The sequence below is a fragment of the Nyctereutes procyonoides genome, unplaced genomic scaffold, assembly GCF_905146905.1.
Source record: "Nyctereutes procyonoides isolate TBG_1078 unplaced genomic scaffold, NYPRO_anot_genome, whole genome shotgun sequence".
NCBI classification, from domain to species: Eukaryota; Metazoa; Chordata; class Mammalia; order Carnivora; family Canidae; genus Nyctereutes; species Nyctereutes procyonoides.
The window spans coordinates 54,007,316-54,033,310 of NW_026575126.1; the positions used below are offsets into that span (position 1 = coordinate 54,007,316).

General features: G+C 39.8%; 1 protein-coding gene across 1 annotated transcript in view; it reads left to right on the forward strand.

The window, feature by feature from the left end:
• Positions 1 to 25,995, forward strand: part of LOC129519855 (phospholipid-transporting ATPase ABCA3-like) — a 142,501-nt gene that overhangs the window by 49,202 nt on the left and 67,304 nt on the right. The window contains exons 8-12 of the mRNA XM_055340687.1: positions 169 to 286; positions 4,939 to 5,112; positions 5,854 to 6,032; positions 7,008 to 7,142; positions 23,177 to 23,306. Of these exons, the coding sequence (XP_055196662.1) occupies positions 169 to 286; positions 4,939 to 5,112; positions 5,854 to 6,032; positions 7,008 to 7,142; positions 23,177 to 23,306 (736 nt within the window). The remainder of the gene's footprint in view (positions 1 to 168; positions 287 to 4,938; positions 5,113 to 5,853; positions 6,033 to 7,007; positions 7,143 to 23,176; positions 23,307 to 25,995) is intronic.

Genomic DNA, 25,995 nt, shown 5'->3' on the forward strand with positions numbered 1-25,995 from the left:
GATGTATGGACTATTTGTAATTAATGAATTGTTTACTCATATCCCTGAGGTTTGTCATTAGTTTCACTAGTACTATTAAAATATTTAAAGATGTTTTATTTCTCTTCTTTTGTTTTGCTGTGATGACATTTAGAGTGTGGCTAACTGGCTTCCTGTTTGTTTTGTTAGATAGATCCTGCGCCAATCATCCAGTACAGTGATCCATCTCTTATCTTCATCTTTTTGCTATGTTTTGCCATCGCCACAATATTCTTCAGCTTTATGGTCAGCACGATCTTCAATAAAGGTGAGTGTAAAACTCCTGGAAAGATAATTAGTGACTCAGTGGAGATTGCCTTCTTTGCAGAAATGTCTTTTCATGTAGTCTGCCTACTTCTAAACTGGATTGTTTTGGATTTTGGGTTTGAGAAGTTCTTTATAGATTTTGGATACTGGCCCTTTATCTGATATTTCATTTGCAAATATATTCTCCCCTTCAATAGGTTTCCTTTTAATTTTGCTAATTGTTTCCTTTGCTGTGCAAAAGCTTTTTATCCTAATGAAGTTCCAGTAGTTCACTTTTGCTTTTGTTTCCCTTGCCTTTGGAGACGAATTTAGCAAGAAGTTGCTGTTAAGGAGCTGAATGATGTTGCCGCCTGTGTTTCCTTCTAGGACTCTGATGGATTCCTGTCTCACATTTAGGTGTTTCATCCATTTGGGTTAATTTTTTTATTGGAGTTCAATTTGCCAACATATAGCATAACACCCAGTGCTCACCCTGCTAAGTGCCCCCTTCAATGCCCATCACCCAGTCATGCCAACCCCCGCCCACCTCCCTTTCCACTAGCCCTTGTTCGTTTCCCAGAGTTAGGTGTCTCTCATGTTTTATCACCCTCACTGGTATTTTCACTCATTTCTCTCCTTTCCCCTTTATTCCCTTTCACTAATTTTTATATTCCCCAAATGAATGATACAATATAGTGTTTGTCCTTCCCCAATTTATTTCACTCACTCAGCATAATACCCTCCAGTTCCATCCATGTTGAAGCAAATGGTAGGTATTTGTCTTTTCTAATGTCTGAGCAATATTCCATTGTATACATAGACCACATCTTTATCCATTCATCTTTCAATGGACACTGAGGCTCCTTCCACGGTTGGGCTATTGTGGACATTGCTGCTATAAACATCAGGGTGCAGGTGTCCCGGCATTTCATTGCATCTGTATCTTTGGGGTAAATCCCCAGCAGTGCAATTGCTGGGTCGTAGGGCAGTTCTGTTTTTAGAACTATTTTTAGTTCTATTTTTCCTCTTTGAGGAACCTCCACACAGTTTTCCAGAGTGGCTGCACAAGTTCACATTCCCACCAACAGTGCAACAGGGTTCCCCTTTATCCACATCCTCACCAACATTTGTTGTTTCCTGTCTTGTTAATTTTCACCATTCTCACTGGTATAAGGTGTTATCTCATCGTGGTTTTGATTTGTATTTCCCTGATGGCCAGTTATGCAGAGCATTTTCTCATGTGCTTGTTGGCCATGTCTATGTCTTCCTCTGTGAAATTTCTGTTCATGTCTTTTGTCCATTTCATGATTGGATTGTTTGTTCCTTTGCTGTTGAGTTTAATAAGTTCTTTATAGATCTTGCATACTAGCCCTTTATCAGATAGGTCATTTGCAAATATCTTCTCCCATTCTGTAGGTTGTCTTTGAGTTTTGTTGACTGTCTCTTTTGCTGTGCAAAAGCTTTTTATCTTGATGAAGTCCCAATAATTCATTTTTGCTTTTGATTCCCTTGCCTTTATGGATGTATCTTGCAAGAGTTGTTGTGGCCAAGTTCAAAAAGGGTGTTGCCTGTGTTCTCCTCTAGGATTTTGATGGATTCTTGTCTCACATTTAGATCTTTCATCCATTTTGAGTTTATCTTTGTGTATGATGTAAAAGAATGGTCCAGTTTCTTTCTTCTGCACGTGGCTGTCCAATTTTCCCAACACCATTTATTGAAGAGATTGTCCTTTTTCCAGTGGATAGTCTTCCCTGCTTTGTCGAATATTAGTTGACCATAGAGTTGAGGGCCCACTTCTGGATTCTCAATTCTGTTCCATTGATCTATGTGTCTGGTTTTGTGCCAGTACCACACTGCCTTGATGATCACAGCTTTGTAGTACAACTTGAAATCTGGTATTGGGATGCCCCCAGCTCTGGTTTTCTTTTTCAATATTCCCCTGGCTATTTGGGGTCTTTTCTGATTCCACACATATCTTAAGGTGATTTGTTCCAAATCTCTGAAGAAAGTCCATGGTATTTTGATAGGGATTGCATTAAACGTGTAAATTGCCCTGGGTAACATTGACATTTTCACAATATTTATTCTTCCAATCCATAAGCATGGAATATTTTTCCATCTCTTTGTGTCTTCCTCAATTTCTTTCAGAAGTGTTCTATAGTTTTTAGGGTATAGATCCTTTATGTCTTTGGTTAGGTTTATTCCTAGGTATCTTATGCTTTTGGGTGCAATTGTAAATGGGATTGACTCCTTAATTTCTCTTTCTCCAGTCTCATTATTAGTGTATAGAAATGCCACTGATTTCTGGGCATTGATTTTGTATCCTGCCACACTGCTGAATTGCTGTATGAGTTCTAGCAATCTTGGGGTGGAGTCTTTTGGGTTTTCTATGTATGGTATCATGTCATCTGCAAAGAGGGAGAGTTTGACTTCTCCTTTGCCGAGTTGAATGCCTTTATTTCTTTTTGCTGCCTGATTGCTCAAGCTAGGACTTCTAGTACTATGTTGAATAGCAGTGGTGAGAGTGGACATCCCTGTCATGTTCCTGATCTTAGGGGAAAGGCTCCCAGTGTTTCCCCACTGAGAATGATATTTGCTGTGGGCTTTTTGTAGATGGCTTTTTAGATGCTGAAGAATGTTCTCTATAACCCTACACTCTGAAGAGTTTTGATCAGGATTGGATGCTGTATTTTGTCAAATGCTTTCTCTGCATCTATTGAGAGGATCATATGGTTCTTGGTCTGTTTTTTTTTTTCTTACATTAAGCCTTTAATTTTTTTTATAAATTTATTTTTTATTGGTGTTCAATTTGCCAACATATAGAATAACACCCAGTGCTCATCCCATCAAGTGCCCTCCTCAGTGCCCGTCACCCAGTCCTCCCCTTCCACCACCCCTAGTTCGTTTCCCAGAGTTAGGAGTCTCTCATGTTCTGTCTCCGTTTCTGATATTTCCCACTCATTTTTTCCTCCTTTCACTTTGCCATCAACTTGTCTTCTATGTCAATCACTTGTTCTTCTACCTCGTTAACCGTCATCGTTAGGAGCTCCAGTTTGGATTGCATCCCATTAATTGATTTTTTAATTTCTGCCTGATTAGATCTAAATTCTGCAGTCATAAAGTCTCTTGAATCCTTTATGTTTTTTTCCAGAGCCACCAGTAGCTTTTTAATTGTGCTTCTGGATTGGCTTTCTGACATTGAATTGTAATCCAAATTCTGTAACTCTGTGGGAGAGAGTACTGTTTCTGATTATTTCTTTTGTAGTGAGTTCTTCCTTCTAGTCATTTTGCTCAATGCAGAGTGGCTGAAAACAAGTTGTACTGGAAAAAGGAAGGAAAAAGGGGAAAAAAGGGGGGAAACAAACAAAAAAACAAGGAGGGTTTGTCCTCTGATTCTATATCCTGTAAGTCCCTCAACTTCCCCTGGAGGTTTACAGTGCTGCTTGGTTAAGAACTTGCCTTTCGGGATCCCTGGGTGGCGCAGCAGTTTGGCGCCTGCCTTTGGCCCAGGGCGAGATCCTGGAGACCCGGGATCAAATCCCACGTCGGGCTCCCGGTGCATGGAGCCTGCTTCTCCCTCTGCCTGTGTCTCTGCCTCTCTCTCTCTCTCTCACTGTGTGCCTATCATAAAAATTAAAAAAAAAAAAAAGACAAAGAACTTGCCTTTCTCTTGTCCTTCCAGCAGGTCTTCTGGGGGAGGGGTCTACTATGCTGATTATCAGGTGTGTGCACCTGGGGAAGCTGCCCCCCCCCGTCAGGTGCACACGGTTCAGTGGGAGCTGTTTATTCTGTGAGGCCCCTGCTCCCTGGCGCCTACTCAGTCCCAGGCACAAGGTGACACCAGGAGGAACAACAACAGTGACGGTGGCCAGCTCTCCAGCCCTGGAGTCAGCTCCCGCAGTCACTACCGCATGCCTTCAGCCTGCAGGGACCTGGATGCTCTGGGGGCGGAGGCCGCTGATCTGCATAGCTCTGGGCGGCCCGGCGGCAGGAGCGTCCTTGCTGCCCTGTTTCCTCCCAGCCTCTGCCTGTCCTGGAGGGAGCACTGGATCCTGGGCCGTGTCCCCTGGTGCCTTGGGCTGTGGGGCCTGTGCTGCTGGAATTGCGTTCCTGGGGCTGCGCAGCCCCCTCCACCCGGGTCTGCCGCCTGAGCCGCTGGAGTACTCCCATGGCCCCGCCGGGCACGCTCCAGCCCTTTAGGGAGCTCGGCCCACAGTGTGTGGCGTGCTCTCCCCTGGGGCACACCTCCTCTGTTAGTGACCTAGTATCATGACATAGACTGAATCTCATAGTATCTGGAAATACAGTCTAAATATTTTCTGATTATGTCAATAATAGTATTTACATTTGTAATTTTTTGTGCTGAATGATAATGAATATGTAAAATTTCCACTAAGAGTTATAATATTCATGGTTACTACATTATAGAATGATAAATTCCAGAAAAATTAGTTACTGAGATGTTTAATTTCAGCCTTTTGTTTATTCAAAAAATGCTTTTGAGCACCTACTGCCACACATTGTATAATGGTAAGCAAATGGTGAATAAAACCAATTTCTGTTCTCACTGTGCTTATTTTATTACACTCTTTCAGTAATACAAAGATATTTGTAGTTTAGGTGTTTGCATGTTCCTTAAATTGACCTTATGATTTCTTTCTTTCTTATTTCCAGCACATTTTGCTGTTTCTGTTGGAGGTTTCATTTATTTTGCTACCTACTTTCCATTTGCCACAATCTCTACAAACTTTGGACAAATGACATTCACCCAGAAGCTAGCTTCTTGTCTCAGCTCAAATATTGCAATGGCGCTGGGAACTAAATTCCTAGTCAAGGCAGAAATGGAGAGTGAGTATTTACCTTGTAAATTTGGCCATATTCTCATAAGATATTCACAGTCTTAAAATTGATTAATATTGTCAAACTGTGCTTCAAAAAATTATATTACTTCCTACCACCATCTGTAGTACATGAATGCTTCCACATTCTCTCTGTAAATTTACTCAAGTCTGTTAGTGACTTTCCCTACTCCATTCGGAGTTCCTGGCTGCTGTTTAGTGCTAGGAGAGGAAGCAAAACAGGTCTGCTTTTAATAACTTTTTGTCTTCCTTTTTTCATCAGTGCACCATCTATGCAAAAAGTCTTCTACTCTTCTCTCCTGTAGATAGATAGCATTTATCCCTGCATTTCAATGATTTTGGTTTTCTAAAATTATATTTTCAGTGAACATTTAGCATGAAGAGGGGTGGACAGAGAGGAGACAGTGTCTTAACCCATAGGTTTGCTTATTTTTCTCTAAGTTTATATTCCTGACTTAGTGTATTTTGGTTTTGTTTCACTCATAACTGATTCTTTGTGGCATGCTAGGAAGCATCTTACATGATTACTTGCTCAGATGTCCTAAATTCTAATGGTATAAGAAAGCAACTGACTGTAATAGGAATCTCTATAAAATATTAACACCTTTCTTCTTCACTCTTTAATTATGATGCAGATGGATAACTGTTTTATTTATTTATTTTTGTTTTTTTGGATAACTGTTTTAGTGTTAAATGGCACCAAAATTAAATGTCAACTGTTATCTCTTAGAAATTGGAATTAAGTGGAGTAACATCATCTCACCACCCAAAATGGAGGACTTTGACTTTATCCATGTGCTGGGGATGTTTTTATTTGATGCTTTCTTATATGGCCTTGTGGCCTGGTATATAGAAGCTGTCTTTCCAGGGGAGTATGGTGTACCCAAGCCATGGAACTTTTTCTTGCTGGTGAGTTCTAATACTTCTGTTACTGAGAGAGGCCACAGCCCTTATGAATATGTATTATAATTTCTATAAAAGCCATCATGCATTGATTTTCCACTATCTATAACTGAATCAATAGATCAAGTGAAAGAATCATTTTATTTTGTAAAAAGATTTAATTTATTTATTCATGAGACACACAGAGAGGCAGAGACATAGGCAGAGGGAGAAGCAGGCTCCCCACAGGGAGCCCAATGTGGAACTCCATCCCAGGACACTGGAATCATGACCTAAACCAAAGGCAGGGTGCTTTGAAAGAATCATTTTTAATTACTCTGGCCATTCACTGGCATTTTCCTGATATACTTTAAAGCACCCAGTACATATAACTGTAAATAATCTGTAGATCCTGGCCTATAGCCCCAAACTTTACAAATTCTGAGTAATCTGTCACATTTTATCGGCAAATATTTCATAAACGATTGAACTCAGGTATACAGAAATTAATATAGCATGGATCTTTGGGTGGTAAAAATAAGAGGTTTAGTTATGTCCCCTATCTGGGCACTCACAACCTGCTTTATATCCTTGTTTAGCACTGATGTCTTAGAGTCAGAGCCATAGCATTTTGAGAATCATGTGTAACTTGCCCTCCCTTCTCAGTCTTTTCTCTTATTCTCATTGACTTATATATTGCTAAGAGAAGATATGACAAAGAGTGATACAATACTTTTTGCTAGGACCTCGTTTTAGAGCAATTCTCTTTTGTCCCTCTCTTGGACAGTTTTGGTTTTAGTAGGATAGTTTGCTTTTATGCCTTGGGGATTCAAATTAAGCCAATTAGCTCCAAAATTTAATCCCAAGAAATTTTTAGCAATCCATCTGGGGACAAAAAGTAACAGGCTAAAAAAAAAAAAGTAACAGGCTAGAGTATTTTCTAAAGCATCATTTTTCAATACCATTGCAGTGATTTTGCTTCTATTACCTCCCTTTTTTTAGCGCTCTCACTGGTTTGGGGAAACACCAGAGAGAAAAAAGGAAACAAGGCAATTTTATGAAACAAATGAAAGCAAGTATTTTGAAGCAGAACCTACTAATTTGGTGGCAGGTATCCAAATCAAACATTTATACAAGGTATTGCTTCACAATATTTTTTCTTGTTGGGATTGAAATTTAGTTTATAGTTCACTGTAAGTGATTATTACCAGAAATGCCAAGAAAAAGATCACATACTAATAAAAAGTCATGGCCATCCTGTTTACTTCCTTTGAGAAAGATCAAAATTAAATTTTTTCAATATATGATAAGAAGTCACATCTTTCTCCTTCCTCCAGAATAGATTCAGATTTTCTATAAACTATATGGTATCTTCCACAGATGCTCTCATTTTAAAAAGTAGAGTCTATTGGAGATGAATAATTTGAGTATATGAACATTAATTTCTGTTCACAAATGTTTTGCATTTATCTGTCATGTAATCTCTCCTCTGTCAAGCAGTTCGTCAAGGAAGGACTTTTGAATCTCTTAATTTATCTCCACCAATGGTAGGCATGTAGTATTCAGGTAAACTGTACATTGGCTGGCATTGCCTCTCAAAGGTCTACCTAAGCTTAGTTTGAACTCTTAAGGAAGCCTTAGGAAACCCAGAGCCCTCCCTGCAAATTCAGCCTCAGGAAACCCAAAGACCTCCCTGCAAATTCAGCTAATTTTGGAGATGTGTATATAAATCAACAAAACAAAACAGCCTACTGAATGGAAGAAGATACTTGCAAATGATATATCTATTAATCCAAAATATGTAAAAAAAAAAAAAACTTATACCGCCCAACACCAAAAAAAAAAAAGAATGAAAGAAAAAGAAAAGAAACAATCTGATTTTAAAAATGGGCAGAGGACCTGAATATACATTTTTCCAAAGATGGCCAAAAGACACATGAAGGGATGCTCAGCATCACTCATAATCAGGGAAATGCAAATCAAAACCACAATGAGATACCACTTCACACCTGTCGGAATGGGTAAAATCAAAAACACAAGAAACAAGTGTTGGCAGGAATATGCAGAAGAAGGAATCGTCATGTGGGAATATAAATTGGTACAGCCACTGTGGAAAATGGCATGGGGGTTCCTCAAAAAATTAAAAGTAGAATTACTACATGATCCAGTAATTCCACTATTGGGTATTTGCCTAGGAAAAATGAGCTAACTCGAAGAGATGCATATACCTCAATGTTTGTTGCAACATTATTTACCATAGCCAAAATGTGGAAGCAACCTAAATGCCCACCAACCGATGAATGGATAAGTGAAAATGTGGTCTATATACATAATAGAATATTACACAGTCACAAGAAAGAGAGAGATTGTGCCATTTGACACAGATGGATGGACCTAGAGTGTATTATACTACATGGAATAAGTCAGATGGAGAAAGACAAATATCATGTGATTCCACTCATAAATCAAGGCTAAATAATGAACAAACTAAAAGCAGAACCAGAACTATCAATACAGAGAAATGGTGGTTCTAAAGGGTAGGATGATGGAAGTTTGGGGAAAATGGTTGAAGAGGAGAGGAAGATACAGGCCTTCAGTTATGGCATGGGTATGTCAGGGGAATAAAAAGCAGAGCATAAAGAATATAGCCAATGATTTTGTAATAATGATATAATGAAACAGATGGTAGCTGTACTTGTGGTAAACACAGCATGATGTGTTAACTTGTCAAATTACTAAGTTGTATGTATACCTGAGGCTAATGTAAAGTTTTGTGTCAACTCTAATCAAAACTAAAAATATTGAGTAAAACTCTTGTTTTAGATGGAGAAATATCCAAGGTGGTACCTCAAGGTACTATACAATCAAACAGTAGGAACAGTAACAAAGCATTAATTGTCAGGAACCTCAACAGAAGCCAAAGGTAAAGAAGGATTGTCTCAAATCTATGTGTAGAAGTGGCTTTTGTGGCTTTAGTGAACAAAATTTAAATAAATTTGTGCTACAGGAAATACCCCTAGCTTCTATTTAAAAGATTTGAAATAGGGATCCCTGGGTGGCGCAGTGGTTTGGCGCCTGCCTTTGGCCCAGGGCGCGATCCTGGAGACCCGGGATCAAATCCCATATCGGGCTTCCGGTGCATGGAGCCTGCTTCTCCCTCTGCCTGTGTCTCTGCCTCTCTCTCTCTCTCTCTCTCTCTCTCTCTCTCTCTCTCTGTGACTATCATAAATACATAAAAATTTTAAAAAAAATAAAAGATTTGAAATAGTAAAAAATGAATAGAGGACTTTGAACTGCCAAACTTCTACAAACAGAAAGCAGGCTAAGAAAAACTCAGCTGCAGCCATAGGATGCTTTTCATGGCAAAGGAAGGATGATTGAGAAGTCAGAGTCAAGAGAATAGAAAGTAGAGCCAAGAACCTTGGAGAATCATTCTCTGGTCTTCAGTCCTTATCAAAGAACTACCAACAATGTCAAATAGTAGATTTCAGAATTTCATTTGACTGCTTTATGTTTCTTGTCTTCTACTTAGAGTGAGACGGAGAGTATGTGTAGTGGTTAAGTTATGCATATCCCAGTATTTGTGTTGGGTTTGTGGGGAGAGTGGAAAATGGTAGATTTCAAGTCTCCTTGGATCACAGATCTTCAGTTCTAGGGTAATTGTACTCCAAGAGGTAATCTCCAGAAACTAGATGACAGGAGGCTCATAAACACCTGGACCTGATTTAGATGACTAGACCCTGGACTTTGAGATGATGCTATAAAAGTTGAGACTTTTATAGCACTGAGAGCAGATGAAGGTCTTTTTATGTGAGAACAAAATGAATCATTGGAGACAGAGGGTAGACTATGGTTGTTGGCAGCCTTCATGATGGTCCCAGGGATCTTCACTGATACTCACATTTTTGTGCAGTCTCCTTCTGCAGTAAATACACCTACCTTGTAACCTGTATAATACTGTGCAAGAGGGGCTCGGGAGCGGCTCCGCGGAGGGGGCTGCGGGGCGGGAGCGCGAATCCAACAACGCAGGCCCCGGAGCACAGGGCGCCGGGACACAGCCCAGGATCCGGCCTCCCCCGGGACAGGCAGAGGCCGGGAGGGCCCAGGACAGCAAGGACGCTCCTGCCCCGAGCTGAGCAGATCAGCGGCCCGACCCCGGAGCCTCCAGGCCCTGCGGACGGAGAACCGAGAGCCCCAGCCCCGTAGTTCCTGCGGGGGCTGACTCCAGGCTTCCAGAGTTGCCATAGCAACTGCAACTGTTCCTCCTGAGACCTCACGGGGTAAACAACCCCCGCTGAGCCCTGCAGCAGGCAGGGGCAGAGCAGCTCCCCCAAGTGCTAACACCTGAAAATCAGCACAACAGGCCCCTCCCCCAGAAGACCAGCTGGACGGACCAGTTCCAGGGGAAGTCAAGGGACTTAAAGACTACAGAAATACTCCCCCGTGTTTTTTTTTTTCTCTTTTTTTCTTTTTTCTTTTCTTTTTGATTTCTGATTGCTTCCCCCACCCCCTTTTATTTCACCTTTCTTTCTTTTTCTTTCCCTTTTTCTTCTCTTCTTTCCTTTTTCTTTTCTTTTTCTTTTTTCTTTTTCTCTTTTCTTCTCTCTCTTTCTCTCCTTTTCCCAATACAACTTGTTTTTGGCCACTCCGCACTGAGCAAAATGACTAGAAGGAAAACCTCACCTCAAAAGAAAGAATCAGAAACAGCCCTCTCTCTCACAGAGCTACAAAATCTGGATTACAATTCAATCTCAGAAAGCCAATTCAGAAGCACTATTATACAGCTACTGGTGGCTCTAGAAAAAAGCATTAAGGACTCACGAGACTTCATGACTGCAGAATTTAGATCCAATCAGGCAGAAATTAAAAATCAACTGAATGAGATGCAATCCAAACTAGAAGTCCTAACGACGAGGGTTAACGAGGTGGAAGAACGAGTGAGTGACATAGAAGACAAGTTAATGGCAAAGAGGGAAACTGAGGAAAAAAGAGACAAACAACTAAAGGACCATGAAGACAGATTAAGGGAATTAAATGACACCCTAAGGAAGAAAAACCTACGTTTAATTGGTGTTCCCGAGGGCGCCGAAAGGGACACAGGGCCAGAATATGTATTTGAACAAATCCTAGCTGAAAACTTTCCCAATCTGGGAAGGGAAACAGGCATTCAGATCCAGGAAATAGAGAGATCCCCCCCTAAAATCAATAAAAACCGTTCAACACCTCGACATCTAATAGTGAAGCTTGCAAATTCCAAAGATAAAGAGAAGATCCTTAAAGCAGCAAGAGACAAGAAGTCCCTGACTTTCATGGGGAGGAATATTAGGGTAACAGCAGACCTCTCCACAGAGACGTGGCAGGCCAGAAAGGGCTGGCAGGATATATTCAGGGTCCTAAATGAGAAGAACATGCAACCAAGAATACTTTATCCAGCAAGGCTCTCATTCAAAATGGAAGGAGAGATAAAGAGCTTCCAAGACAGGCAGGAACTGAAAGAATATGTGACCTCCAAACCAGCTCTGCAAGAAATTTTAAGGGGGACTCTTAAAATTCCCCTTTAAGAAGAAGTTCAATGGAACAATCCACAAAAACAAGGACTAAATAGATATCATGATGACACTAAACTCATATATTTCAATAGTAACTCTGAACGTGAACGGGCTTAATGACCCCATCAAAAGGCGCAGGGTTTCAGACTGGATAAAAAAGCAGGACCCATCTATTTGCTGTCTACAAGAGACTCATTTTAGACGGAAGGACACCTACAACCTGAAAATAAAAGGTTGGAGAACCATTTACCATTCAAATGGTCCTCAAAAGAAAGCAGGGGTAGCCATCCTTATATCAGATAAACTAAAATTCACTCCGAGGACAGTAGTGAGAGACGAAGAGGGACACTATATCATACTTAAAGGATCTATCCAACAAGAGGACTTAACAATCCTCAATATATATGCCCCGAATGTGGGAGCTGCCAAATACTTAAACGAATTATTAACCAAAGTAAGAAATACTTAGATAATAATACACTTATACTTGGTGACTTCAATCTAGCTCTCTCTACCCTTGATAGGTCTTCTAAACACAACATCTCCAAAGAAACGAGAGCTTTAAATGATACACTGGACCAGATAGATTTCACAGATATCTACAGAACTTTACATCCAAACTCAACTGAATACACATTCTTCTCAAGTGCACATGGAACTTTTTCCAGAATAGACCACATACTGGGTCACAAATCGGGTCTGAACCGATACCAAAAGATTGGGATCGTCCCCTGCATATTCTCAGACCATAACGCCTTGAAATTAGAACTCAATCACAAGAAGAAGTTTGGAAGGACCTCAAACACGTGGAGGTTAAGGACCATCCTGCTAAAAGATAAAAGGGTCAACCAGGAAATTAAGGAAGAATTAAAAAGATTCATGGAAACTAATGAGAATGAAGATACAACTGTTCAAAATCTTTGGGATGCAGCAAAAGCAGTCCTGAGGGGGAAATACATCGCAATACAAGCATCCATTCAAAAACTGGAAAGAACTCAAATACAAAAGCTAACCTTACACATAAAGGAGCTAGAGAAGAAGCAGCAAATTGACCCGACGCCCAGCAGAAGAAGAGAGTTAATTAAAATTCGAGCAGAACTCAACGAAATTGAGACCAGAAGAACTGTGGAACAGATCAATAGAACCAGGAGTTGGTTCTTTGAAAGAATTAATAAGATAGATAAACCATTAGCCAACCTTATTAAAAAGAAGAGAGAGAAGACTCAAATTAATAAAATCATGAATGAGAAAGGAGAGATCACTACCAACACCAAGGAAATACAAACGATTTTAAAAACATATTATGAACAGCTCTACGCCAATAAATTAGGCAATCTAGAAGAAATGGACGCATTCCTGGAAAGCCACAAACTACCAAAACTGGAGCAGGAAGAAATAGAAAACCTGAACAGGCCAATAACCAGGGAGGAAATTGAAGAAGTCATCAAAAACCTCCCAAGACACAAGAGTCCAGGGCCAGATGGCTTCCCAGGGGAATTCTATCAAACGTTTAAAGAAGAAATCATACCTATTCTACTAAAGCTGTTTGGAAAGATAGAAAGAGATGGAGTACTTCCAAATTCATTCTATGAGGCCAGCATCACCTTAATTCCAAAACCAGACAAAGACCCCACCAAAAAGGAGAATTACAGACCAATATCCCTGATGAACATGGATGCAAAAATTCTCAACAAGATACTAGCCAATAGGATCCAACAACACATTAAGAAAATTATTCACCATGACCAAGTAGGATTTATCCCCGGGACACAAGGCTGGTTCAACACTCGTAAAACAATCAATGTGATTCATCATATCAGCAAGAGAAAAACCAAGAACCATATGATCCTCTCATTAGATGCAGAGAAAGCATTTGACAAAATACAGCGTCCATTCCTGATCAAAACTCTTCAGAGTGTAGGGATAGAGGGAACCTTCCTCGATATCTTAAAAGCCATCTACGAAAAGCCCACAGCAAATATCATTCTCAATGGGGAAGCACTGGGAGCCTTTCCCCTAAGATCAGGAACCAGACAGGGATGTCCACTCTCACCACTGCTATTCAACATAGTATTGGAAGTCCTAGCCTCAGCAATCAGACAACAAAAAGACATTAAAGGCATTCAAATTGGCAAAGAAGAAGTCAAACTCTCCCTCTTCGCCGATGCCATGATACTCTACATAGAAAACCCAAAAGCCTCCACCCCAAGATTGCTAGAACTCATACAGCAATTTGGTAGCGTGGCAGGATACAAAATCAATGCCCAGAAATCAATGGCATTCCTATACACTAACAATGAGACTGAAGAAAGAGAAATTAAGGAGTCAGTCCCATTTACAATTGCACCCAAAAGCATAAGATACCTAGGAATAAACCTAACCAAAGAGGTAAAGGATCTATACCCTAAAAACTATAGAACACTTCTGAAAGAAATTGAGGAAGACACAAAGAGATGGAAAAATATTCCATGCTCATGGATTGGCAGAATTAATATTGTGAAAATGTCAATGTTACCCAGGGCAATTTACACGTTCAATGCAATCCCTATCAAAATACCATGGACTTTCTTCAGAGACTTAGAACAAATTATTTTAAGATTTGTGTGGAATCAGAAAAGACCCCGAATAGCCAGGGGAATTTTAAAAAAGAAAACCATAGCTGGGGGCATCACAATGCCAGATTTCAGGTTGTACTACAAAGCTGTGGTCATCAAGACAGTATGGTACTGGCACAAAAACAGACACATAGACCAATGGAACAGAATAGAGAACCCAGAAATGGACCCTGAACTTTATGGTCAACTAATATTCGACAAAGGAGGAAAGACGATCCACTGGAAGAAAGACAGTCTTTTCAGTAAATGGTGCTGGGAAAATTGGTCATCCACATGCAGAAGAATGAAACTAGACCACTCTCTTGCACCATACACAAAGATAAACTCAAAATGGATGAAAGATCTAAATGTGAGAGGAGAATCCATCAAAATCCTAGAGGAGAACACAGGCAACACCCTTTTTTAACTTGGCCACAGTAACTTCTTGCAAGATACATCCACAAAAACAAAAGAAACAAAAGCAAAAATGAACTATTGGGACTTCATCAAGATAAGAAGCTTTTGCACAGCAAAGGATACAGTCAACAAAACTCAAAGACAACCTACAGAATGGGAGAAGATATTTGCAAATAACATATCAGATAAAGGGCTAGTTTCCAAAATCTATAAAGAACTTCTTAAACTCAACACCAAAGAAACAAACAATCCAATCATGAAATGGGCAAAAGACATGAAGAGAAATCTCACAGAGGAAGACATAGACATGGCCAACATGCACATGAGAAAATGCTCTGCATCACTTGCCATCAGGGAAATACAAATCAAAACCACAATGAGATACCACCTCACACCAGTGAGAATGGGGAAAATTAATAAGGCAGGAAACAACAAATGTTGGAGAGGATGCGGAGAAAAGGGAACCCTCTTGCACTGTTGGTGGGAATGTGAACTGGTGCAGCCACTCTGGAAAACTGTGTGGAGGTTCCTCAAAGAATTAAAAATAGACCTGCCCTACAACCCAGCAATTGCACTGTTAGGGATTTACCCCAAAGATTCAGATGCAATGAAACGCCGGGGCACCTGCACCCCGATGTTTCTAGCAGCCATGTCCACAATAGCCAAACTGTGGAAGGAGCCTCGGTGCCCATCGAAAGATGAATGGATAAAGAAGATGTGGTTTATGTATACAATGGAATATTACTCAGCCATTAGAAACGACAAATACCCACCATTTGCTTCAACGTGGATGGAACTGGAGGGTATTATGCTGAGTGAAGTAAGTCAATCGGAGAAGGACAAACAGTGTATGTTCTCATTCATTTGGGGAATATGAATAATAGTGAAGGGGAATATAAGGGAAGGGAGAAGAAATGTGTGGGAGATATCAGAAAGGGACACAGAACATAAGGACTTCTAAATCTGGGAAATGAACTAGGGGTGTTGGAAGGGGAGGAGGGCGGGGGGTGGGGGTGAATGGGTGACGGGCACTGAGGGGGACACTTGACGGGATGAGCACTGGGTGTTATTCTGTATGTTGGTAAATTGAACACCAATAAAAATTAATTTATAAAAAATAAAAAATAAATTAAAAAAATTAAAAAAAAATACTGTGCAAGAGAAGTACAGGTCTTCCAGGACTGGATCATAGAAGTCATTATGGCTTTCGCCTTGACTGTGAATTACTTGCTCTGATGATAGCACCATGTCATTCAAGCTGCTCATATGGATAAGAACTGAGTCTTCCCTAAACAACCAGAATGAACTTGAGTAGGTCTACTTGGAAATGGATACCATTATCTTGGTCAAGTCTTCAGATGACTTTAGCCCAGGTTGTCACTTGATTGCAGCCTCAGACAGACACTTAACCAGTCACATCCAACTAATCTATTACATGAACATGGTTCTGCAGTAGGCCTGGTCAAAGCAATAAGGAATATACTAGTGAGAGGAATACCAGCATCACTGATAAGGGCTGGCAGTAGGAGATACCTTAACAGAAATGAACTCACTTGTAGCAGTGGAGGTAATGTGAGTCCAACCAAATAGAGGATTGGTGGTGACACAGGCAGGAACAATTTTTCTAATAATACATTATGTCAAGTATAGTGTGGCAGTCTGGAACACCTGGCCCACAAATGATGGTTAGCAGAAATAGCTCTCTTGAGGTAAGATAGGAGGATAGCCAGTGAGGATATTGACCAACCAACACTACCAGAAGAAATAAAAGTTGGATCATCAGGAGCTAAGACAGCACCTGATCTATATAAATTCAGGGTCTCCTCTACAGTTTCCAGTTTTTCAGAATTCACTCATTGACTTGAAGGAGGGATTGGCTAGGTGGAAGTGCTCAGCAGCACTGCAGTAAATGTTTGTGATAATGATTACCCAAGTCCTGCAATTTATTCAGGTAACCATACTTGGAGATCCAAAGTATCTTTATGATCCTATTGTTAGAGCAAGGCTATGTTCAAACTAGGTAATAAAGGTAATCTTAGCTTCTGATGACTTCAAGTAGGTACACTGGAACTACATTACCACCTAGTGGACATTTCTGTAGTTGCCATACAAATAGTTAGAATTGACATACCCAATAGTTGGTATAACCCCTTATGTTGACTCCTTGGCCTCTGGGGAAAAGCTGTCCTACTGGAAAAGCCAGGTGGAATCCTTTGAAACTGTATACCCCCACTGGCCAAGGTGGTAAATCAAAGGCAATATCACATTTATGGGAAAGTGGCAGAGATGAAAGCAGCATGAGTAGTAGTTCCCCTTAATCCCATTTAACTCTCCACTCTGGTCCTTGCAAACCTGCAGAGTGACAGTGGATCTACCACATATTCAAACAAATACTTCACCTATTTGCAGCTTTTGTGTAATATGTGGTAATTCACTTGTGGTAAATTAACACAGCCTGAGAACATGGTATAGGGCTATGATTTGGCAAATTCATTTTTCCTATACCATCAATGGGGATCTGATTTTTTTTTGTATTTATTTGAATGGACAAGCACAGTATATATTTATTTGTCCAGGGTTATAGGTTCCTCAGCTCTCTGTACTAATAGAATCTGAAGGGACCAGTATTAGCTATATATCTTGCAGAGCATCAGTCTGGCCCTCTATATTGGTGATCAGATCAGATAAGCAAGAAATAACAAGTATGTTGGAGGCCTTGGTTAGACATGTATTCTAAGGAAGAGACAGATAAAGCCTATAAAGGTTCAGGGGCTTACTACATTGGTAAAATTTTTAGGAGTTAGTGATCTGCTATCTGCCAGCAATTTTTTCTGAAGGATAATTTTATGTATTTTATACCTCCTACCAAAAGGAAGATAGTGCCTGCTGGCCACTTCAGGTTTTGAAACCAATGTACTCTATACCTGAGAATACTGTTTTTACCCCATACCAAGTGGCACAAAAAGCTGCCAACTTTGAGTGGAGTTTGGAGCAGGAAAGGATACTGCAGCAGATCAAGGCTGTAGTAGTAGCACTCTTGCTGTTGTTCATCCCAACCCAACAGACTTTATGGTATTTGTGGGCATCATACTGAGAAAGTGTATCATGTAGATTTTATGGTAAACCTCAGTGGAAGAATAACAATGCAGATATCTAAGGTTATGGATCAAGGCCATGCCATCAGCAATTGAAGCAGAGAATTATATTTTTCAAAAACAGTTCTTTTTTTTTCAGGATATTTGGTTTATTAGACTCAACAGAACCCACCCTATCTCCGACATGTGCCTGTATTATTGTACAGACCACCATGGCTGGCCCTGAGTGAGGATGCTGTACTCTTGTCCTGACCTTAAAACCTTGGAATTGGTCACCCTCTACCCTCATGCGGCCTGCTTGCTCTCTTTGGCATTCTTTGCCCACCCTGTGTCTTTTCCCTCTTAAGGTTCAGCCCACATCTCCATGGTCTCCCACTGAATCCATGGGGCAGCTGTTCCTAGATCCCTAGAAACCTCTCTCTTGGTGTCACTCATTTTAACAATCGCATGCAGCCTAGGTCCCCAAAAAGCATCACTGGGAAAACAGGATGTAGAGATTAAAGACCTCTTGTGATGAGAAGTATGATTCTGAGGAAAATCATTGCTGTTTTCCTTTTTCTTTAATTTTTAAAATCTTTTTTATTGGAGTTCAATTTGCCAACATATAGCATAACATCCAGTGCTCATCCCGCCAAGTACCCCCCTCAGTGCCCATCACCCAGTCACCCAACCCCCCGCCCACCTCCCCTTTCACTACCCCTTGTTCATTTCCCAGAGTTAGGTGTCTCTCATGTCAAAAACAGTTCTTGTATGCTGTTGGGCCTTGGTAGAGATGAAGCACCTGATCATGGGATACCAAGTCACTGTGTCCAGAAATGGCCATCATGAGCTGGGTTCCATCATAAGCAGAACCACCATATCAGTAAAGACAGGCAAGACCAGCAGTCCATCCTAAGATGAAAGCGGTATATCAAAGATTGAACATGAGCAAAATTAGTGGATATCAGCAAGCTTTGTGAGCAGGGAATCTAAATCTTCATGTCATCCATGACTATTGCTTCAGTACTTTTCCCTCAGCTCACACACGTGGTTGTACTGAGGTCTTATATTAACCAACTCACACAAAGGGAAAGTTCCTAGTTTGCTTCACGGGTAGCTCAACTTGGTATATGAGTAAAGGTCACAAATGATTAGCAGCTGCACTGGAGCCCCAAATAGTAATAAACTTGAAAGACAAAAGGAGAAGAAATCTTCCTAAAGGACAGAACTTCAAACTCTTCACCTGGTCCTCCACTTTATGTCACAGGATTGGCCCCAAAACACTGAACTAGGCAGTGGTGAATGATCTGGCAAATTAGGGGCATACAGTGAGAAAGACTGGAAGATTAGGGACAAGAAATTCTAGAGTAGAGATACGTGAGCGGAACTATAGGAATGAAAACAAAGTGGGAAGACCTCTGTAATGCATGTTAACATCCACCAAAACCAAGTATCACAGAAGAGGTATTAAATAACCATGTAGACAAATTTACTCAGGTGACATTAGCCAGCCTCTGCCATCAGTGATCATACAAATGGTACAGGAATAGAAATCTGTAGTGGCAGGAGTAGAAGAAAAACTGAAATACTGGCTCTCAGTCCCTAAGTAAATCTTACTATTCTTATTGCCACATTTCTAGCATCTCCTCAACAAAGCTTAGTTCTGAGGACCATCCACAAGGAGATGAGACATCTACTTGATGTCTAGATAAGTACGTAGGACCTCTTTCACATTGAAAGTGTCTTCGTTTCAATGTGTGAGAAATATCAGAAAGGGAGACAGAACATAAAGACTTCTAACTCTGGGAAATGAACTAGGGGTAGTGGAGGGGGAGGAGGGCGGGGGGTGGGGATGAATGGGTGACGGGCACTGAGGGGGACACTTGACGGGAAGAGCACTGGGTGTTATTCTGTATGTTGGTAAATTGAACACCAATAAAAATTAATTTATAAAATTAAAAAAAAAGTGTCTTCGTTTAATCTTACAGGAATCAGCATTTACTCTAGACACATTTTTTGCCTGTAGAGCCTCAATCAAGATAACCATCCCCGAGCTTATTGATTGTTTGGTTCACCAGTATGGGATTTCACCTACTGTCACATCACAAAGAATTCCACTTTCCAGCAAAGGAGATACTGCAGTGAGCTCACAACTGTGAGCTGCACTGGTCTATAATGTACATCCAGAAACTCCCATCTGAAGGGAGTGATGAAATAGCCTGCTGAAGGCATATTTGAGGCATAAAGATGGTAATCTGTGGAAATGAGTCACCATCCTTCAGATGGAGTATCGCGATAAAGGAAAGGACATTATGTGGTACTGTGTCCCCAAGAGGTAGAGACATGGTTGGAAACCAAGGGGTACAAGCAGGAGTGGTCTTAGTTACTAGTATTCTAGTGATCCACTTGAGCAGTTGGTACTTTCTGTCATTTCAGCCATGGCCTCTGATCCCTAAGAGGAAGGTACACCAAGAGTTCCTTTGAACTATGAACGCTTACTGCCAAGGGACTTTAAACCTTTTATGCTAAGAGACCAACAGACAATATTGGGCAATAATTATAGGCCTTTATTCTTTTCCCCCCCAGATTTTTATTTAAATTCCAGTTAGTTAACATACAGTGTATTATTAGTTTCAGGTATAGAATTTAATGATTCATCACTGAACATACAACACCCAGTGTTCATCAGAACAAATGCCCTCCTTAATACCCATCACTCATTTAACCCATCCTCCTACCCACCTCCCCTCCTGTGACCATGTTTTACTCTATAGTTGAGTTTGTTTCTTGGTTTGCCTCTTTTATCCTGCCTCCCTCCGTATTCATTTGTTTCTTAAATTCCACTTATCAGCAAAATCATATGGTATTTGTCTTTCTCTGACTGACTCACTTCACTTAGCATAGAACTCTAGCTCCGTCCACGTCATTGCCTCACACCAGTCAGAATGGCTAAAATTAACACAGGAAACAACAGGTGTTAGAGGATGTGGAGAAAGAGGAACACTCTTACACTGTTGGTGGGAATGCGAATGAGTGTGACCATGCTGGAAAACAGTATAGAGATTTCTTTGAAAGTTAAAAATAGAACTACCCTATGATCTACCAATTGCATAATTAGGTATTTACCCAAAGAATACAAAAATACTAACTTGAAGGGATACATGCACCCCAATGTTTACAGCCAAATTATGAAAAGTGCCCAAATGTACATTGACTGATACTGACCTTTATTAAGTAGAGAGATATGATCTGATTTATTTTTCTATGAGAACACTCTGGCTACTGTGAGGATTATGAGTGGAAGAAAGAAGACAAATTGGAGGCTTTTGTAATAGCTTGGGTAAGATGTGATGGCAGCATGGACTAGTCTTGTGGAGATAGAGGTATAGAGATTCAGAATATATCTGGGGTTAAAGCTGAAAAGATTTGCTCTCTGGCTGGGTGTAAAATTGAAGGAAAAGGAGGAAGCTAATGTAGTTGGTTTTGTGCCTTGAGCAATGGATGGTTGGTGGAGCAATTTATGGATATTGAAGATACTGAGGGAGAATTTGAGATTTGCTTGGTTAGTTGGTTTTAAAGTGAAAGTTTCTTTTTAGACATAAAACTTTAGACATTCATCTAAGTAGAGATTTCAATAGCCTTTAAATAGCCTTTCTTGCCTAACAGCTTTTCATGGGATCACCTGAGGCCTTAGAATTACTGAACTGTATTTTGTCTTCATCCTCTGTGCAGTCTCTACTTAAGCAGTTCATGAGCCTGGCGCTTTGGTCTAGGGAGAAGAGAGAATAAGGAAAAAACCTAGGGAGAAAACATTTATTGCCATTTAGGGTAAAAGAGAAATAGCTTTTTTGTTACACAAGATGTTTTGCTTTACAAACTGTGGAAGGAGCCTTGGTGTCCATCGAAAGATGAATGGATAAAGAAGATGTGGTTTATGTATACAATGGAATATTACTCAGCCATTAGAAACGACAAATACCCACCATTTGCTTCAACGTGGATGGAACTGGAGGGTATTATGCTGAGTGATGTAAGTCAATCGGAGAAGGACAAACAGTGTATGTTCTCATTCATTTGGGGAATATGAATAATAGTGAAAGGGAATATAAGGGAAGGGAGAAGAAATGTGTGGGAAATATCAGAAAGGGAGACAGAACATAAAGACTCCTAACTCTGGGAAATGAACTAGGGGTGGTGGAAGGGGAGGAGGGCGGGGGGTGGGGGTGAATGGGTGACGGGCACTGAAGGAGACACTTGACGGGATGAGCACTGGGTGTTATTCTGTATGTTGGTAAATCGAACACCAATAAAAATTAATTTATTAAAAAAAGATGTTTTGCTTTATTCACCATCAACAGATTATTTTGAAAGGAATATCTGTTTGAAAATAAATGAAATGGGCTTTAATCTCAACTTTTTGATTTGGATACTGTGTTTCTTAAAGTATTTTTACTTCATTTTCATTAAAAATTTTACCCAAGCCATTTTACTAATTACATAGTGCCTGTGTCTCTTCCAAATAAGCAAATGCTTATGTATCATCTCTCCTTGAAGTCATCTATCTTTTCTTAAATTTAAGGCTAATTGCCTAGAAATATCACTTCCCTTATGAGTTCAAGAAAATTTATGATTTTTAGAGTATTTAAGAAAGTTTCTTGTTTTCTAGAGTGAGAATGATGTTCTTTCCATAATTTTGTATCTTTTTAAAAGACTTTATTTATTTGACAGAGAGAGAGAGAGAGCACAAGCAGCAGGAAGGTCAGAGGGAGAATGAGAAGCGGGCTCCGCACTAAGCAAAAGCCCAAAGTGGGGCTCAGTCCCAGGACCCCAGGATCCACGACCTGAGTCACAGGCAGATGCTTAACCAACTGAGCTACCCAGGCACCCCTTTTTGCATCTTTTTAAAAAGATATTTATGTATGTATATATGTATGTATGTAGCTGAGAGAGATAGTGTGTGAGCAGGAAGGAGAGGGAGAGAGAATCTGAAGCAAAGGTCAACACAGGGCTTGATCTCATGACTAAGAGACTGTAAACCAAGAGTTGGATATTTAACTAACTGAGTCACCCGGGTGCCCCTCCATATTTTTGCATCTTAAGCAGAAGCACTGCTAAACTATACATAAGAGATTTGAGATACATATAAAACATCTACATTCTATCCAAGTTTTCTATTGGCAGTTCTCCAAACCAGGACAAATGCATGGATGGAAGAAGATTATGGCATTAAGATATTAATTGAATCAAAGCATAAGTACTTATTACTGAGGGGATGTTTATAGATTTACTGTGAAATTTTACAACTCATGTTCTGCCTTCAAATATTTTTTCTAGTCACATTTTCATCCTTCTTAAATTTGAATATTTTTCCTCATGGGATTGATGGTTTCTTTTCCTTTTTTTTTTTTACTTTTATATTTTTATTATTTATTTTTTGGTATGGTATGGTTTCTTATATAGATAGTTGATATAAGTGCTTGTTCTTCCAAAGTGATACTGATTGATAAAAATCAATATTTGTGTGTTTTCCTCAACAGGAATTCCAAGTACAAAATACTACCAAGATAGCTTTAAAAAACTTGTCTTTGAATTTATATATGGGGCAGATCACTGTTCTTCTAGGACACAATGGGGCAGGGAAATCCACTACTCTATCTATTCTCTCAGGTAAGGGTATATATCTGTTCAGAGTTTCCTCACATAGATACTGCAGATCAAGCCTAACAAGACTTTTGTGTATTCTTTTGATAATTACAACTTAGTTTAGTGATACATAAAATTGTTCAGTAATCTACTTTCTTTTCAAAATGAAAATAATTTCATGTGAAAGATACCAGATAACAGGTTTTAAAAAGATTTTACAAAGTAACCACTATGAATATGCTCAAAAGAACTAAAGGAAACCATGATTAAAGAAATAATGAAATGTATGAAAACAATATCAATAGAAAATATCAATAAAAAGATATATATTATAAAAAGAAGAACCAAGTGGGAATTATGGAGTTGGAAAGTATAATAACCAAAGTGAAAAATTCATTAAAGGGGCTTAGCAGTAGATTTTTGTGAATTGTCACAAGAGAACACCAGGGAACTTGAAGATAGATTGATAAAGATTATAAAATGTGAATAAAATAAAGGAAAAAGAATTAAAGAAAATTAACAGTTCCATAGGAATTTTTGATAACTTTAAATGCAGCAGCGTATATGTAATAAGGATGTAGGAGAGGAGAAAGAGAACAAAGCCAAAAAAGTATTCTACAAAATAAAGGCTGAAAACAGTAATCTACACATTTGAGAAGCTCCACAGACCTCAAATACAATAAATGTGAAAATATCATCACTGAGAAATACTATAGTAAAAAATTATTAAGGAGAAAATATTGAAATCAGGAAGCCAAAAATAATTTGTCACATTCAGTTACACCCTTGTAGGTCCAAAAGCTGACTTCTCATTAGAAATAATGGAGGCCAGAAGGCAATGGTTTAATAAAGTGCTGAAAATTTGAAATGATCAGTTACTAATAATAAAATTAAATCAGCAATGAAAAAGCTCCCAGTGACCAAAGTCCAGGAACAGATGTCTTCACAGGTGAATTTTATCAAACCTTTAAAGAGAATTAATGTTCATTCTTCTCGAAGCATTCCAAAAAATAGAAGAGAAAGGAAAACTTTCAAATTCATTCTAGAAGGCCAGCTATTACTCTGATACCAAATCAAAATACAAAAATAAAACTACAGGCCAATGTTTCTATGGCCAATGATAATATATGTAATTCTCCTCAACAAAATGTTAGCAAACCAAATTCAACAATACATTAAAAGGATTCATTATGAGATGCCTGGGTAGCTCAATGGTTGAGCGTCTGCCTTTGGCTCAGGGGGTGATCCTGGAGTCCCAGGATCAAGTCCCACATTGGGCTCCCTGAATGGAGCCTGCTTCTCCCTCTGCCTGTGTCTGCCAGTCTCTCTCTCACTCTCTCTCTCTCTCTCATAAATAAATAAAATCTTAAAAAAAAGGATTCATTATGATCATGTTGGATTTATGCCACAGATGCAAGAGTGGTTCAACATTGGCAAATCAATCAGCATGCTACATTACAGTAGCAAGAGGAAGGATGAAAACCATACATTCATCTTAGTAGATGCAGAGTAAAGCATTTGACAAAACACAACATCCATTCTTGATTAAAAACTCTCAACAAAGTGTGTTTGGAGGGAACATATTTCATTATGATTAATGTCATATATGACAAACCTACAGTTAACATCATAATGGCAGAAAGCTGAAATCTTCTAAGATCAGGAACAAAAAAAGGATGTCTAGTCTCACCACTTTTTTTTAATGATTTTGTTTATGTTTGTTTATTTGAGAGAGAGAGAGAGAGAGAGGACAGGCATGGGGAGTGGCAGGCAGAGGAAGGGGGAGAAGCAGGGTGTAAGGCTCAACTCCAGGACCCTGGGATCACAACCTGAGCTGAGGGCAGACACCTTACCAACTGAGCCACCCAGGCACCACTTTTATTCAACATAATAGAAGAAGGTCCTAGCCACAGCAGTTAGACAAGAAAAAGAAATAAAAGGCATTTAAATTGGTAAGGAAGACTTAAAACTATCAGTATTTGTAGATAATATATATAGAAAACTCTAGAGACACCACCAAAAAACTATTAGGATAAATGAATTCTATTAAATTACAGAATACAAAATTAATATGCAGGGGAGTTTAGGAAGACAGCAGAGTAGGAAGACCCTGAGCTCACCCCATGCCATGTTTGTAACTAGGTATCATCCACATCCAAGTAAATAAACTGGAGAGTGATCCAAAGACTGGCAGAACAAGCTCCACAACAAATATGGACAAGAAACTGCATCTGAAAGATTAGGAAGATCAGAAAGGTAGAGGGAAGCTGCCTGCAGGAGGGAGGGAGTTGTCCATGGATAGGGCAGAGAAATGGATCTTTGCACCAGAGAGCTCACATGGAGAAGACTAATCCCCATAACTTTTGGCTTTGAAAACCAGAGGAGCATAATTCTTTGAATTTGTAAAACCAGTAGAACTTGGAGCCTGGAGCTTTAAAAGTCAGCTGATTCAATACAAGGCAAGCAGAGAGGGCCAGTGATAGCTGGGTCACTGCCCTTAAAGACAGCAGCCTGCACAGAGAGGCAACATAAAAACAGCAGTTTATAAAGTGCTAGGGGCAAATGGGAGACAAATCTGTTCATACTGATTTCAGAACGTGTTGGAGGACCTCTCCAAAACCGAAAGAGCTGGCAGGCACCCTTTATCCCTTCCTCACTCCCACCCCCAAATCCCCTGGCCCCAGCATAAACATAGGGCCATTTGAGGCAGCAG